This window comes from Giraffa tippelskirchi, chromosome 13 (assembly GCF_054371585.1).
Source record: "Giraffa tippelskirchi isolate mGirTip1 chromosome 13, T2T-mGirTip1v1.2.pri, whole genome shotgun sequence".
NCBI lineage: Eukaryota > Metazoa > Chordata > Mammalia > Artiodactyla > Giraffidae > Giraffa > Giraffa tippelskirchi.
The window spans coordinates 16,552,602-16,567,751 of NC_137287.1; the positions used below are offsets into that span (position 1 = coordinate 16,552,602).

The 15,150-nt window shown below is 49.8% G+C and overlaps 1 protein-coding gene across 3 annotated transcripts in view; it reads left to right on the top strand.

Moving 5' to 3' along the window:
* XPO6 (exportin 6) overlaps positions 1-14,838 on the top strand; it is a 110,688-nt gene extending 95,850 nt beyond the window's left edge. For 2 of the 3 annotated variants that reach the window (XM_081553370.1, XM_081553372.1), the window contains exons 18-24: positions 4,604-4,759; positions 5,729-5,843; positions 6,007-6,178; positions 7,571-7,732; positions 10,941-11,039; positions 11,175-11,405; positions 14,153-14,838. In XM_081553370.1, the coding sequence (XP_081409496.1) occupies positions 4,604-4,759; positions 5,729-5,843; positions 6,007-6,178; positions 7,571-7,732; positions 10,941-11,039; positions 11,175-11,405; positions 14,153-14,254 (1,037 nt within the window). In that variant the 3' untranslated portion in view covers positions 14,255-14,838. The remainder of the gene's footprint in view (positions 1-4,603; positions 4,760-5,728; positions 5,844-6,006; positions 6,179-7,570; positions 7,733-10,940; positions 11,040-11,174; positions 11,406-14,152) is intronic. The other variant, XM_081553371.1, reaches the window with a different exon arrangement.
* Positions 14,839-15,150: the final 312 nt, after the last annotated feature.

Below are 15,150 nucleotides of genomic sequence, written 5' to 3' on the forward strand. Positions count from 1 at the left end.
CTTAGTTTTCTGAATGTTGAGCTTTAAGCCAACTTTTTCACTCTCCTCTTTCACTTTCATCAAGAAGCTCTTTAGTTCTTCTTCACTTTCTGCCATAAGGGTGGTGTCATCTGCATATCTGAGGTTATTGATATTTCTCCCAGCAATCTTGATTCCAGCTTGTGCTTTATCCAGCCCAGCGTTTCTCATGATGTACTCTACATATAAGTTCAATAAGCAGGGTGACAATATACAGCCTTGATGTACTCGTTTTCCTATTTGGAACCAGTCTGTTGTTCCATGTCCAGTTCTAACTGTTGCTTCCTGACCTGCATACAGGTTTCTCAAGAGGCAGGTCAGGTGGTCTTGGTATTCCCATCTCTTTCAGAATTTTCCACAGTTTATTGTGATCCACACTGTCAAAGGCTTTGGCATAGTCAAAGGCTTTTGGCATACTTTTGGAATGCAAAAGTAGGAAGTCAAGAAACACCTGGAGTAACAGGCAAATTTGGCTTGGGAGTACAGAATGAAGCAGGGTAGAAGGCTAATAGAGTTTTGCCAAGAGAACTCACTGGTCATAGCAAACACTGTCTTCCAACAACATAAGAGAAGACTCTATACATGGTCAACACTGGAATCAGATTGATTATATTCTTTGCAGCCAAAGATGGAGAAGCTCTATACAGTCAGCAAAAACAAGACCGGGAGCTGACTGTGGCTCAGATCATGAACTCCTTATTGCCAAATTCAGACTTAAATTGAAGAAAGTAGGGAAAACCACTAGACCATTCAGGTATGACCTAAATAAAATCCCTTATGATCATACAGTGGAAGTGACAAATAGATTTAAGGGACTAGATCTGATAGACAGAGTGCCTGATGAACTATGGGTGGAGGTTTGTGACATTGTACAGGAGACAGAAATCAAGACCATCTCCGAGAAAAAGAAATGCAAAAAAGCAAAATGGCTGTCTGAGGAGGCCTTACAAATAGCTGTGAAAAGAAGAGAAGTGAAAAGCAAAGGAGAAGAGGAAAGCCTTCTGTTGTAGTTAAGATTTATTATAATTCTGTTGTCTTCCCTTTCCTATTTGTAAATATATTTTATAGTTAAACAGCTGCATAAGAATGGCTGGCTTAATAAGGGCATACTGTGTGCTAGGCTCTTGCTTTGGTGATCTTATATCATCACCTCTCTGGCTATGCCAGCATCAACCTTCAAAGTCTGGTATTTGTCTAATCCTGGTTCTAAGTGTTTTACATTCAGTAATTCATTGAATTCTAATATCAGCTTTATGAGTTAGGTACTGTTAATTATCCTGCTTTTATCCATGAGGATATCAAGGTATGTGAAGATTAAGTAATCTGCGCAGGGATTACATACAGCTACTGTGGAATCATGTTTTAGAAAGTGTATTGGTCTTCTTTCCTCACTTTATCTTACATGTACTTACACCAGGTAGCATAGGCTAAGTTCATGCTGTGTGGTGACAGACAGCTCCCAAAGCTTAGTGGCCTAATGCAGCTCATAGTACATGTCCAGCTTGGTCAGGGGTTTGTGGGGGTCGTACTTGCTCTGCTCGCTCAGGGACCCAGGCTGGTGGTGGCTCTGTTGCGGTCTGTGCTTACCCTGGGAAGCGAGCTAGGTGAATCGTGTGGTGTTCCTGAAGCTTCCGCCTAGCCGCGATGCTTATTGTTTCCTCTCCCGTGTCATTGGCCAGAGCGAACGATTATAGGGTCAGGGCTTAACTCCAGAGGAGGGTGGGACGGCTGATGCCACCCCGTGAGGAAATACATGCTGAGCGTGATGAAAAACCATAGGTAACATTTGTTGAGTGTGTGCTGTGTCCCAGGCAGTGGGCTGAGAACTGTACGTACGTTATCTCATCTAGCTTTCCCCTTATTCTACAAGTGATGAATGAAGGCCTGGAAAGATTTCCAACTTTATACTTTGAGAAGTTTCCAAATCTACAGAATAGTTACAAGATTGAGAAAAGGAGTGACCATCTTATCTTTCACCAGCATTCACCAGTTGTTAGTATTTTGCCACACTTTTGTTCTCCCCAACCTCACACGCACTTTTTCTTTTTAACTGAGCCATTTAAAGGAAGTTGCTGACATCGACAGTTTATCCCTGAATACTCTGTTTTTGAGAACAAGATATCCTCTTATGTCACCAGAGCACTCCAGCTGAGGAACATTGTTGCAGTAATGTCTTTTAACATGTAGATCACATTTAAAGTTTCCCTAGTTGTTATCAAAATGTCCTTTTTGCTTTTTAAAAGGGTTATCTTCAAGAATCATGAGTTATATTTAGTTGTCACATCTCTTTAGTCTCTAGAAAAGAGAAATGTTTCTCATTTTTTTTTTTTTTTAAATGACATGGCATTTTAAAGCATACAGACCTGTTTTCTTGTGGAATGTCCCATACTCTTGTTTCTTCTGATTGTTTCCAGCAGTTTTGGGCAAGAGTACCACCTAGGTAGTGACTTGTATTTCTACTGCATTGCTTCTGTTTGTCTCATTATTGCGATGCTCAGTGTGGTCACCAGCTTCAGGCTGTGTCTGTCAGTCTCTCCACTGTAAAGGTAGCCCTCCCTGCTCTCCACCTCTACCCCGGGCCTGGCAGGCATAAGTTGCTCTGAATCATAGAGAAGGTGGTGGTGTTGGGAATCAGATTTGGGTCTGAATGGCTCCAGATCCATCGCTTATCATCACATGGTCCTTGTCTCCTCGAAAGCACTGTCTTTAATGGTTTTATATCATCGTATCCTGTGGAGTACCAATGTACATATTTCCTACTTTTGCATATTTAGTCCATTTTCCTATTATTGCCCAACTGAATGGAACTTTTAGTCTTCCACTTGCACATTTTTGCTAATAAGTCTTGGTTCTTGTAAGTTTCCTTACACAGCAGATTTTGGTCAGTCTCTTGACTCTGTCTGCTTTTCCCCCTGAGCTGCCTCCCCTGTGCCTGGTGTGTCCCTGGGGTGGTGTCTCCCCAGCACAGTTTTCTGGCTCAGTGAGTGCTGAGCCATGCTGGGAGTGAGCAGCTCCTTCAGGAGCGCTGGTGCCTTTCCTTTGGTTTCTGATGCCCAGGGACCAGCCTTTAGTGGACCAGGCCTGTGGGAGCCATTGTTCTCTTTCATGCCCAGTCCTGTGAGGGAGGTGGTGTCATCTCTACATTTTCAGATGAGGAAACCAAGATTCAGAATAAGCAGAGTCAGGAGCCAAAACTGGTTCCACCCACCTCTAAAGCCCAGATTCTTTCTGTTGTTCCCTTCCCTGAAGCTGCTGTGGTGCCCTGAGGCTGGTGGGCTCTGGGGGTCAGGACCACCCAATGAGCCCTGCCAGGTAGAGGCTGGCGCTCAGCCCAGCTCTGGTTCCTCTACTGGAGCTCCACCAGAGTCAAGTCTGCCAAATTCAGGCTGAGCTTGGGGGCGCTTCTTGAGGCAGCTGATGGGGAGAGAAACCCCACTGGAGTTGGGGAATGGTGACAGCTTCCCTGTGCTGAATCTGCTGATACACCAGGTGCTTTGCTGGAATCACTCTGAAGCTCATCTCTAATCCTCACAGCAGCCTCGCAGAGATGGGGGCTTTTGGCCAACCCTGGCTAGCCGAGGAGGATCCTCCCCCAGTGGAGCCGTGTGGACCATGTGCAGTTTATGTCCAGGCCCCCTCGCTCTGTGCTCTGAGATCCTGCCTGTTTGCTGGCCACACTGCCTCTGTTTCTCCTGTGAGCTGTCTGGAGTCATCAGTGAGCTCTTACCTCAGGGGAGTGTTAGAAGTATGTACTGTCAATAACATATAATAACAGTACAAAACATATATATAATCCAATATGCGTCCATACATGCGTGCTCAGTCGCTTCAGTCATGTCCAACTCTTTGCAACTCTGTGGACTGTAGCCCGCCAGGCTCCTCTGTTCATGGGATTGTCCAGGCAAGAATCCTGGAGTGGGTTGCCATGCCCTCCTCCAGGGGATCTCCTCAACCCAGGAATTGAACCCATGTCTCCTGCATCTCCCACATTGCAGGCAGGTTCTTTGCCACTAGTGCCACCTGGAAAGCCCCATAATGCAATATGATAACAGTAGTTATATATATTTTCAGCCCCAAGAGACCAAAGTTTGATCAGGCAGTTGATTAACACGGCAGCTGTAGGTGTGCTCAGCAGGTGCTTGTGTGGGTTATCAGGCTGGAGTCTTATCGGGAGGTGAAGGGGAGTGTTCGATCTGCATGTGTCCATTCCCGCCTGTGACCTTATGACCCTCACATCCTCACTAGTCTGTTCACCATCTTAAAGTTTCAGGTCCAAGACACCAAACTCAAGGAACATTGCATCTTCTCTGTGGACATGTTTCATGTGATAAGAGGCAGAATAGAGGCAAAAAACTGAACAGGCTGGCTGGCAGGCAGTTGGAGTCCTGACAGTAAAAAGGGAAAAAAAGAGAAAGAAGATACAGAGAGATCCAGAGAGAGATTGAGAACTCAGTCAAGAGAGGCTTCTGGGTGACTGTCCTTCGAAGAAAGACTTTTGCAGATTTCTTCCCCTTCTTGGTGTTCCCTCTTACTCTGCTTTTCTCCTCAGACAAGTCATAACTTGCAGTTCACTCTTGGTTTGCAGCCAAAGTGATCATCCACCAGACACTTGGTGTCTTAGAAGACATCGTGGAGAATATCTCTGGGGAATCCACCAAGTCCCGACAGATCTGCTATCAGTCGCTGCAGGAATCCGTTCAGGTCTCCCTGGCCCTCTTTCCAGCTTTCATCCATCAGTCAGGTAGGAGCTGGCTGCGGGCCCCCCTGCCGGGTGGTGCTGACAGGACCCAGGGTCCTGCCTAGCTCTGTAGGGCAGGCCGAGTCGGTCGGCGGCGCAGACTAGAGGTGCGGGCTGAGGGCGGTGACGTCATGAGATGCTGAGTCACTTGGGAACATATCTGTGGATGGGGTGTTATTCCAGGGCCGACATAGAACTTTTTCTGAGAGTTCCACTTATTTATTACGTGGCAGGGTGGGTTTTGCTGAGATGCTAACCCTCCCCGCACTCTGTCACCGTCGCTCAGAGAAGCTGTCTCTGGCTGTGCTGGCCTGGCTCTCCTGAGCATTGACCCATGGTCCTGTCAGTCTTGTGAGAGAAATATCAGGGCTTCTCAGTCAGCAGATCCACAGTAATTGCCCCCGAGTGTATGTGGTTGAAGCTAGAACATACTGTACAATGATTTTTGAGATCTGAAAGTGGAAGCCACACTAAATGTAACCGATATTTTTGGCAGTTAGTTCATTTAATGGCCCAGGGGCATGCAATCAGAAGTAGACCATTATCCGCTTTCAGCCACTTGACCCTGGACCCAACTGCAGAGAGAAGTGGCTGAAGCCCTCAGGTGCTGACCCAGTTCAGTAGTTGCATCTGCGAGCACAAGATGATCCAACCACAGTGAGCGCTCTGCACAGCGCTGGATGCTGGGCAGTGAGGGTGGCTTTGCAGTGAGGGTGGCTTCAAGATGACCTTCATTTCCTACCATGAACCATTGGGCGGAGTTGTCTGTGCCAGGGCTGTTTTCTCAGCATGTCCTCAATCATTTTCCACTTTCTATCATTGGCTGTGATGGTGCTGGCTAAATTTTTTCCAGCAGGAAGCCTTAGAGCGAGAGAGGATAGTGCAGATTGCAGGAAGAATTGCATCTAGCCAGGGGCTGCTCTTCATGCCTGTGTATGTGCCTCTGATCACTTGCTTTGTCCCTTTATTTAGATGTGACTGATGAAATGCTGAGCTTCTTCCTTACTCTGTTTCGAGGCCTTAGAGTCCAGATGGGCGTGCCTTTCACTGAGCAGATCATACAGACTTTCCTCAATATGTTTACCAGGTAACCGCTAACCCGCTCGCTATCCATGGTTTTCAAGCTCCACATGAGAAGTGGTGGGACCTGGCTGCTAAGCATGGGCCTTTTTGCTCCCTTTCTTCACTTGCCACATGTTGCTCCCAGAGAACCATTTCCTTGGCTATGGTGTGCTTTCTCTTGTCTTCAGAGAACAGTTGGCTGAGAGCATCCTCCACGAAGGCAGTACTGGCTGCCGGGTGGTCGAGAAGTTCCTGAAGATCCTGCAGGTGGTGGTCCAGGAGCCTGGCCAGGTGTTCAAGCCCTTCCTCCCCAGCATCATCGCCCTGTGCATGGAGCAGGTGTATCCCATCATTGCAGAGGTACGAGGGGCTGGATGGTCTCCCATGCTGCCTGTGACTGGGGAGGGAGTGAGATATTGAGGAACAGGTGTTGTGTTTTAAAGCGAATTTATTAGTTATTTTATTTTTCTCATAATATTTCTGAGAATGCTACTAGTTTGGTACACTGGTTGAGTTAATTAGAGCTAATCTAGTATAAGCATAGCAGGTTCATTGTCACGAGGTTGCTTGATTGGTAAGATCAGCCTCCCATGGGAAATAGTTTATAACTTTAGGTGAATATGTGGTTTTCTCCAGCAGATATAACAAACATTATAATAACAAAATTTTATAATACTTTCCTATTAAGAACTTTCATAATCTCAAGCATACAAAACAAGTTCCTAGAACCATTCGAGGTTTTCATCATTAGAAAGCTCTTTGTCCTTCTTAGAAAACAGCCACTGAGCATGACCAAATTCAGAATCAGTATATTTTTAACTGAAGTTTTCTGTGATAGTTTCATAAACAAGGGATAACTTTTCTAACTGCCCAAGCTAAGGCGTAAGTCAGTCCAGTTGCTTTGTGTCATTAAATGCATCTTGGCCCTCTGAAGATCCCTGTCATGGAAGCTGGTGCCCCCGGTCTTGATTTCAGTCAAAGCTGGATTAAATAGATCTGGGCCTTATAATGTTGACTTCTGCCAAGACACGTGGAATATGATCTTCTGGGACTTGGAGATTTTTGGATAAATTAGAAAATTATTGCTGAGCCTGCCTCCCTCTCCTCCCCCTGCCAGTGGAAGAGGAGACAGACTCAGAGAGCAGTTAGCACCAGAAGCTGCCTCCACTGTGAGGTGCCACCTCCACCTGGAGGGCCTCTCACGCTGCTTTTGGTGGTTTCTAAGTGCTTTTTAAACTCCTTTTCTATAGAGGACAGAACCTTTGTTAAGCCTTCTCATCTTTCTCTATCCTCAGAGGTTGCATAAGACCAACAGGTTAGCTGGGACACTTTTTTTTTTTAATTCTGGCAAAGGAACATGACAGATCAGATCAACTGCTTTCTAAACAGGAAATCCATAGTCCTAATTGTTTTTCCACTTAGAAGCCTGTTTTCCTAGCTTGAAAAGCTGTGAGTGCTTCCTTGTGAGGGCCCCTTGGCACTGACCCAGGCATTGTGTGTCTCGGCCTAAGGCCTAAGTGGTCCTCGTTTGAGCTGCAGGCCTATGGGGGGCTCAGTGGGATGAGAGCGAACTCTTTGTTTGAACTACTGGCCCACAGGGCGCTGGACGGGATGAGAGCCACGCAGAAGGGGGCATACTTCTGACTGTCAGCAGGCATCTCTCAGACCTCTCCCCTGTGCTGGGACCCGGGCCATGGGTGGCCCCTGAGCCTTGGGAAGGGAAGGTGCGAGGGTCTGTGTGTGTTTCCGCAGCGCCCCTCCCCTGATGTGAAGGCAGAGCTGTTTGAGCTCCTTTTCCGGACGCTCCATCACAACTGGAGGTACTTCTTCAAGTCCACCGTCCTGGCCAGTGTGCAGAGGGGCATGGCTGAGGAGCAGATGGAGAACCAACCACAGTTCAGTGCCATCATGCAGGTAACCTGGAGAGCTGGTGAGGCTGTGTGGGATCCACAAACAGGCAGGCCCCATTCCGGACGCCAGTGCATCTGTTGGCCGACTGTCCTTCGCTTTGCTTCTCCAGCTCACTGTCCCACTTCCTCTAATGTGGCCACTGCAGCGGGTGCCACAGAGTGGTGCTTTGAAGCCTCGCGGTCTTGGGTCTGAAGCTCAGCTCTCACTCTATTACCTGTGATGTTATTTAACTTCCTGGAGCCTCGGTCTCTCCATCTGTGAAGTAGGGCTAACGCTGCCTGATTCACGGCTTTGTTGTGGGTTACATGAGAGCATCCATGGCATTCTTGGCACCGGGAATGCTGGGTCCATGTCAGTTCCCTCTGCCTTACAGTGCAGTTAACCCACGTGTAAGGCGACTGCCTGCATCAGGTCCCCCTGGGCCTCCTCACCTGCAGCACTGTGGTAATTGATCTGTATTTTTCAAAGATAATTCTGGCTTGTGGCACGTTGGGAGAAGCACTGCCCTGGGAGTCAGTCTCCCTTTTCCATCAAGTGTGATGATTGTGAGCTCTGGGGGCTGAGCTGCTCCCTGACTGCTTTCAGGCACGCTTCTTGTTCTGCACTCAGCTGTATAACTTTTTTATTCTAAGCCTTGGACAAAGTAGAGGGTTATTTTTATTTTTGGGTTTTTTAGTGCTAGTTTTTCCTCACAGGGAAGCCAAAGGGGTTCTCCTGTTCTTTGGTTCAGCTCCCCTCCAACACACACACGCATGAGACACACTCCCTGTGTGGAAGAGCAATTGTTGCACCCATGGTCTCAGCAGTTATTTTGCTGTTCTTCTATCTCCGACACCCCATGGCCAGCCTGGGTTTGGAGTATTTAGATGCCTTCTCCCCTCCCCTCCTAACTCCTTGTTCAACTCCGTCCTTGCTATCAAGATGCTTTTGGTAAACAGATAGCTGGTTCTCCACTCAGGACTGTTAAAAGCCACTTTGGAAAACAGCTTCACAGTTTGGCAGTTTTTTACAAAGTTAAACATGTAGTTACTCCATGATCTAGCAATCTCACCTCTATAAATTTTTTACCTAAGGTAAATGAAGACATGTATTCCCACAGCCTGTACAGAGATGTTATAGCAGCTTTTTTCCTAATTGCCAGAAGCTGGAAACAATCCAAATATCCATCAGGCGGTGACTAGATAGACTGTTGACACCTGACCCTCAGCAGTGAAAAGGCACTGTTCTCATTGACGCAGCAATGCCGTGGCCTCCCAGTACATTCCACCCAGTGCAAAGAAACCAGCTCCAAAGGGTTGCTTTGGAAACACTCCCATCATATGACACATGTTTTGGAAAAAGCAAGTCTAGAGGAACAGAGAGTGAGCAGTGGTTGCCTAGGGGTAGGGGATAGGAAAGCCATGAAATGAAAAGACACTTGCTCCTTGGAAGGAAAGCTATGACAAATCTAGACAACGTATTAAGAGACATCACCCTGCTGACAAAGGTCTGTATAGTCAAAGCCATGATTTTTCCAGTAGTCATGTATGGATGCGAGAGTTAAACCATAAAGAAGGCTGAGCGCCAAAGAATTCATGCTTTTGAATTGTGGTCATGGAGAAGACTCTTGAGAGTCCCTTGGACTGCAGGGAGATCAAACCAGCCAGTCCTAAAGAAAATCAGTCCTGAATATTCATTGGAAGGACTGATGCTGAAGGTGAAGTTCCCAATACTTTGGCCACCTGATGTGAAGAGTCGACATGTTGGAAAAGACCTTGTTGCTGGGAAAGATTGAAGGCAAAAGGAGAAAGGGGGCAGCAGAGGAAAAGATGGTTAGATAGCATCACTGATTCAACGGACATGAATTTGCGCATACTCTGAGAGATTGTGGAGGACAGGGAAGCCTGGCGTGCTGCAGTCCCTGGGGTCGCAAAGAGTCAGACAACTTAGTGACTGAACAACAGCAACAGCAAGGGGGCAAGGACTGACCACAGAGGGGGCTTGAGGGGACTTTCTGAGGAGAGGAAGACTTTGTTATTGATCATCGTGGTGGTTAGATGCCTCTGTGTGTTGCTTAGAACCACATGATGGTGAACATCAAAGGGGTGAGTTTTACTCTGTTACACTTCAGTAAACATGATTTAAAAATAAAACCATTGGATGTCGTGAAGTTTTCATCACGGCACAAGGATTATAAGACCCCTTTCTTAGGAGCCCAGGGATAGAATGATGCAGTTGTTAACCGGCCTGTTGGGTGTGTCCTGCCCACCGATGGGTTTGCGTTTCATTGGCTTACCCTACTCCTCCTCAGTCAGACTTTTTTTTTTATAATTTTTATTTATTTATTGTTATTTTTGGCTGTGCTGGGTCTTCATTGCTGCGTGAGGGCTTTTCTCTAGTTGTGGCGAGCGGGGGCTACTCTCTAGCTGTGGTACCCAGGGTTCGCCTTGCCATGGCTTCTCTAACTGCGGAGCGCAGGCTCCAGGGCGTGCAGGCTTCAGTAGTTGTGATTCCCAGGCTCTCGAGTACAGGCTCAGTAGTTGTGGCCCACGGGCTCAGTCGCTCCGTGGCCTATGATCAGGGATTGAACCTATGTCTTATGCATTGGCCGGCGGATTCATTACCACTGGACCCCCAGGAAAGCCCCCTTCTCAGTCACTTCCTGTTGGAGCAGGGCTCTTTGTACTTGGAGTGGGGAGGGTGAACAAGTAACGGAATTCTACAGCCCAGATCCTGCAAAGCAGTTTAAAGATGAGCTATTGCTTAACCCCAAGGCAGAGGCAGCCGGTTGTGCAGGAGCTTCAAGGATTTGTGGTTTATAAGACCTGGGATGCCAAGGAGAGGGTGGCTTATGGGTGAGTGGTTGGCGTGAGCTGGGGGTGGGCAGCCTCTGGTGTCTGCTGCGATGGCTGAGGTATTTGCCTAGAGGTGTTAGCTTCTTCCTCCAAAGACAGACCCTGTGAAGGGGGTTAGAGGTTTATTACAAAAGGGTCAAAATGCAACCAAATAAGTGAGGCCCACTGGGGAGTTCTTGGGAGCTCAGACTACACAGGAGCATTCCACAGATCTGACCAGACGAGCCAGGAGAGCAAGGCAGTAGGCGCCCTCACCCTGGGTTGGCACGGGGAGCCATCAGTGAGTGTTGGGTCTCTGGGCATAGGGAGGTGCCCTGGAAGGGCTGGATCTAAGGGTGTGTAAAGGTCGCTAATACAACAGTGTTCTTATTTCCTAGGCTTTTGGACAGTCCTTTCTCCAGCCTGACATCCACCTATTTAAACAAAACCTCTTTTACTTGGAGACTCTCAACACCAAGCAGAAGCTATACCACAAGGTGAGTGCCCCACCACCTCTCAGATAAAGGTTTCATCATCAGGGGTCTCATGGGCCCAGGCCTAGTCCCCCCTCCTTGGGTCAGCGGCTGTGGAGGCTGCCAGCCTGTCGCTCACCCCGCTCTGTCTGTCTGTAGAAGATCTTCCGGAGTACCATGCTCTTCCAGTTTGTGAACGTGCTGCTCCAGGTCCTGGTGCACAGGTCCCACGACCTCCTGCAGGAGGACATCGGCATCGCCGTCTACAACATGGCCTCCGTGGACTTCGACGGCTTCTTCACGGCATTCCTCCCGGAGTTCCTCACCAGCTGTGATGGTGTGGATGCCAACCAGAAAAACGTGCTGGGGCGCAATTTCAAGATGGATCGGGTGAGGAGAGGGAGGCCTGGCTGAAGGGAGGAGGGCAGGTGTGGGCTCTCAGGCCTGGCGCCCATTCCGAGAGGCGGGGCAGGCTGCCTCGGGCGTGGTTGGTGTGCTCGGTGGCTCTGCTGTGGCTTGTGCAGCTCGTGGGGGACTTGGTGCTCTGACTGGACTGAGGGGCACGTGCTGTCCCCCAGGGGTGGCCTCTGTGGCGATATATTCTTTGTCTCTGCTGCTCAGCCCCCAACCCCTATTCTGGCCCCAGCCATCCACCTGGTTTGTCTCAGCCTCTTTGTACCCCGTCGAGCCACTTCTGAGTGGGGTCCAGCTCTTGTTTCCTCTGAGTCGTGAGCTAGTACAGCCCGAACTTGTGACAGACCGAGAAGATTGGTGCTTGGGAGGGAGCCCAGGGTTAGAGGTGGGGCCTTGGGCTCTTATCAGACGCCAGGCGCAGCAGGGCTGACCTGCTGCCGGGGCCTGGGAGGAGCCTCCTGGCGTTCACGGTCTTCCCCACGCTGTTCACCCGGAGGCGGTCAGGTGGGCTGGGCAGCCCCTCAGGTGGGAACTGGCGTGGTGAGGTCTCTGGAGTATGGGAAGCCATCCTTGCTGGTGTGTCTGGGTCCCATGGTGCCAGCCTCTTTTGCCCTGGGGCCTCCTTGGTGGGCCCTCACCTGCCCTCCTCCTTCCTGTTTCCCCTGTCAAGTCTTTGCTGCTTGCCTGCCAGGAAGCTCTTCCTGGACTTCTGTGTGTCCAATGATTTTTTGTCTTCTGCCTTCTCACACTTGATGCAATGACACCTGCTCCCTCTCCTACGTCCTCTTGGTATTGCTGACCTGACCCGTGTGCAACAGCCTGTCCACCTTCTTCTTCAGGGTCATGTGTTGCTCTTGCTGGAGGAACCTCCACATCCTTCTTGCTCGTCTCCTGTGTGATACGTGGCAAGATCATTCTTAGACTCAGCTACTGTTTTCTTTGTCTTGGAGTCTTTCTCTCCTTGGGATTGATCTTGTTTTCTTCTGAGCTTCTTGAAATTCACTTCAGCTAATTGGGTATTTCTGTCATCCTTGTCCTGGAGGCCCTAATGTTCAGTGATTGGTTTCTAATGGTGTCATTGTCAATCAACTTCTGGATTTAAAACAGTGGCTTTTAAATCTCAGTATGCATCAAGCACCTGGGGTGCTTTTGCAGCAGTACTCCTGTGTTCCACTCAAGAAATTTGAACTTGGCATACAGGAGCCATTGATTTTAAAAATATCCCTGGGTTTGTTTTCACGAGAATGAAGTAAGTAATCAGTGCCTTCATTCATCCATCCACCGTGTAGTTGAAACTGGCTGCGACTCAGGCCCTGTGCCAGGGCTTCCGGGAGCGCCGCTTGCCCTGCCTCCAAACATCTTGCTGGGAAGACGGGCAACAGCGCCCTCTGTGGACCTCGCTGAGCCAAGCACCTTATGTGCTTGGCTTCTTAAAAATAATTTATTTTTGGCTGGGCTGGGTCTTTGTTGCTGCTCGAGATTTTCTCTAGTTTGACAGAGTGGCAGCTACTCTCGAGTTGTGGTGCACAGGCTTCTCACTGTGGTGGCTCCTCTTGTTTTGGAGCACCAGCTCTACGACGCACAGGCTTCAGTAATCGTGGCTCGCTGGTTCACGAGCACAGGCTCAGTAGTTGTGGGACACGGGCTTAGTTGCTCCACTGCATGTGGGATCTTCCCGGATCAGGGATCCTGCATTGACAGGTGGATTCTTTCCCACTGAGCCACCAGGGAAGCTCTGTTCCTTGGCTTCTTTAAGCCTTCCAACAGCCTACTGTGAAGGGTGGGTAGGTCCTGTTGCCAACCCTGCTTCACAGGGGAGCCCAGGCTCAGAAAGGTAGATTCAAGAAGCAGGATCCAGAGCTGGGGGTTCTGGCTCCAAAACCTGTGCTCTGTCCATGGGCAGGGAGAGCCACGGACCTCCGAGAGCTCGGAGCAGAGGCGCTGACCCCCGCAGCTGAGGCCAGGACATAGGTCGTATCTGAGTTGCCTTTTTGGAAGAGGCAGGCTCTGAGAGGAGGGAGGTTAGCCAGGTGGCCTTGCAGGTGTGCACAGGCACTGTAGATGCCCCTCTGTGTGTGGACCTGCAATCCGGCGTTACTGATCCAATCCCAAAATGAAGAAGACAACCTCTGGTGGTCCCATAGTGGTCCATGGTTGACTTTGGGCTTCCCGTGAGGGGTTCTCTCTGTTTGCACTCTGTGGCTAGCAGGCTAGGTGTTGGGTGGCATGTAGGCCACTTCCGGTGTGTGACTCTTGATTGGCAGGGCCTGCCTGGAGCCCTGGTTGGAGAGGGTTCTGCAGAGGCGCCTGGCCGGCCATGGAGAAGGGGAGCCACGGCAGTGACTCCAGTCTGGATCCCCGCCCTTCCTGACTGTGTCACCCAGGACAGGTTTCCTAAGCTCTCTGTGCTTCACTTTCTTCCTCCTTCCAGTGATGCTGCTAACAATCTGTGTTGCAGGCTGGCCCTGAGGATTAAATGAGTTTGTCTCCGAATTGTTTGGGAACAGGGCCTGGCACATGGTGGGCACTAGGGCTGTGTCAGCCGTCGTTCTGTTTCTCCCGCTGTGCTTTTGCTGACGTGTGGGGCAAGATTGAGGACAGTTTCAAGACTGGTAGAGTGTTCGCAGAGCTCCGGAGCACCCCGTGGGGAAGCAGTGGCTGGGAGGCGTGGGTGGTTTGGGTGTCGGGTGGGTCCAGGCTGCAGCTGTGCCCCTGCCTTCCAGGACCTGCCCTCGTTCACCCAGAATGTGCACAGGCTTGTCAACGACCTGCGCTACTACAGACTCTGCAATGACAGCCTGCCCCCTGGCACCGTGAAGCTCTAGGTGCGGCCTGCTCACCGCCCGAGGGACCCTGACTCCTGCCGCTGCCCCTGCGCCACCTCCACCTGCGGCCCCTGCTGTCTCCTGACCGGCCTCGACGGCTCCTCCGATGCTGACAAGTCCTCCACGTGCCTCTCTTGCTGCCCACCCAGCAGAACCGGCTCTGGGGCATCCTGGCACCGGCTAAAGGGCACGGGGCATTTGGAGCAGGCAAGGGTCATGTGGTCAGGTACCAGGGCAGCACCGGGACACCCTATGGAGTGGTCCGTGCAGATCATGTGTGTCAGTCACCAGGAAGAAGCTCCAAGGACAGCTGTGACAGTGCCACCTTCTCACCATTCCACCTCCCCCTCCCGGCCCAGCCCGCTCTGGAGAGGCATGATGTTGGAACTATGTTGGCACTTCGTCAAGCCTCTCCTCCCTCCCCCTAAATTGCCTTGAAGTCTCTGCTTTTTGTCAGAGATTTGCAGACTCATGGGTTTTTTTTTTTTTTTTTTTAGTTCTTGTTTTCTCATCATTCCATTGTGATACTAAGAAACTAAGAAGCTTAATGAAAAAATAAAATGCTTATGTTGTTGTTATATAAACATTGGTTAGGAAGCTTCTTTTCCACTCAAAACTTTCTCAAAAGATAAAAAAAAGAAACAACACTTCCTCAGGGTCCAGCATCCAGGTGAAGGGTCCGGCCTGGCGGGGAGCAGGGCCATGAGGCGTCGGTGCCCTGAGAGAGCCCTTCCCAGGAGTGACTTCCATTCCACCCTCTTCTCTCTTAACCGTGAGAAGACTCGGGGTCCCCGTTTCTCATGTTCAGGGAGGGCTGGGGACTTGGTCCCACTGACGGTTTCCCTAGTGGTGGAGCTGGGTCTGGTCCGGGTGGTGCCCACCCCCTTGCTCATCGA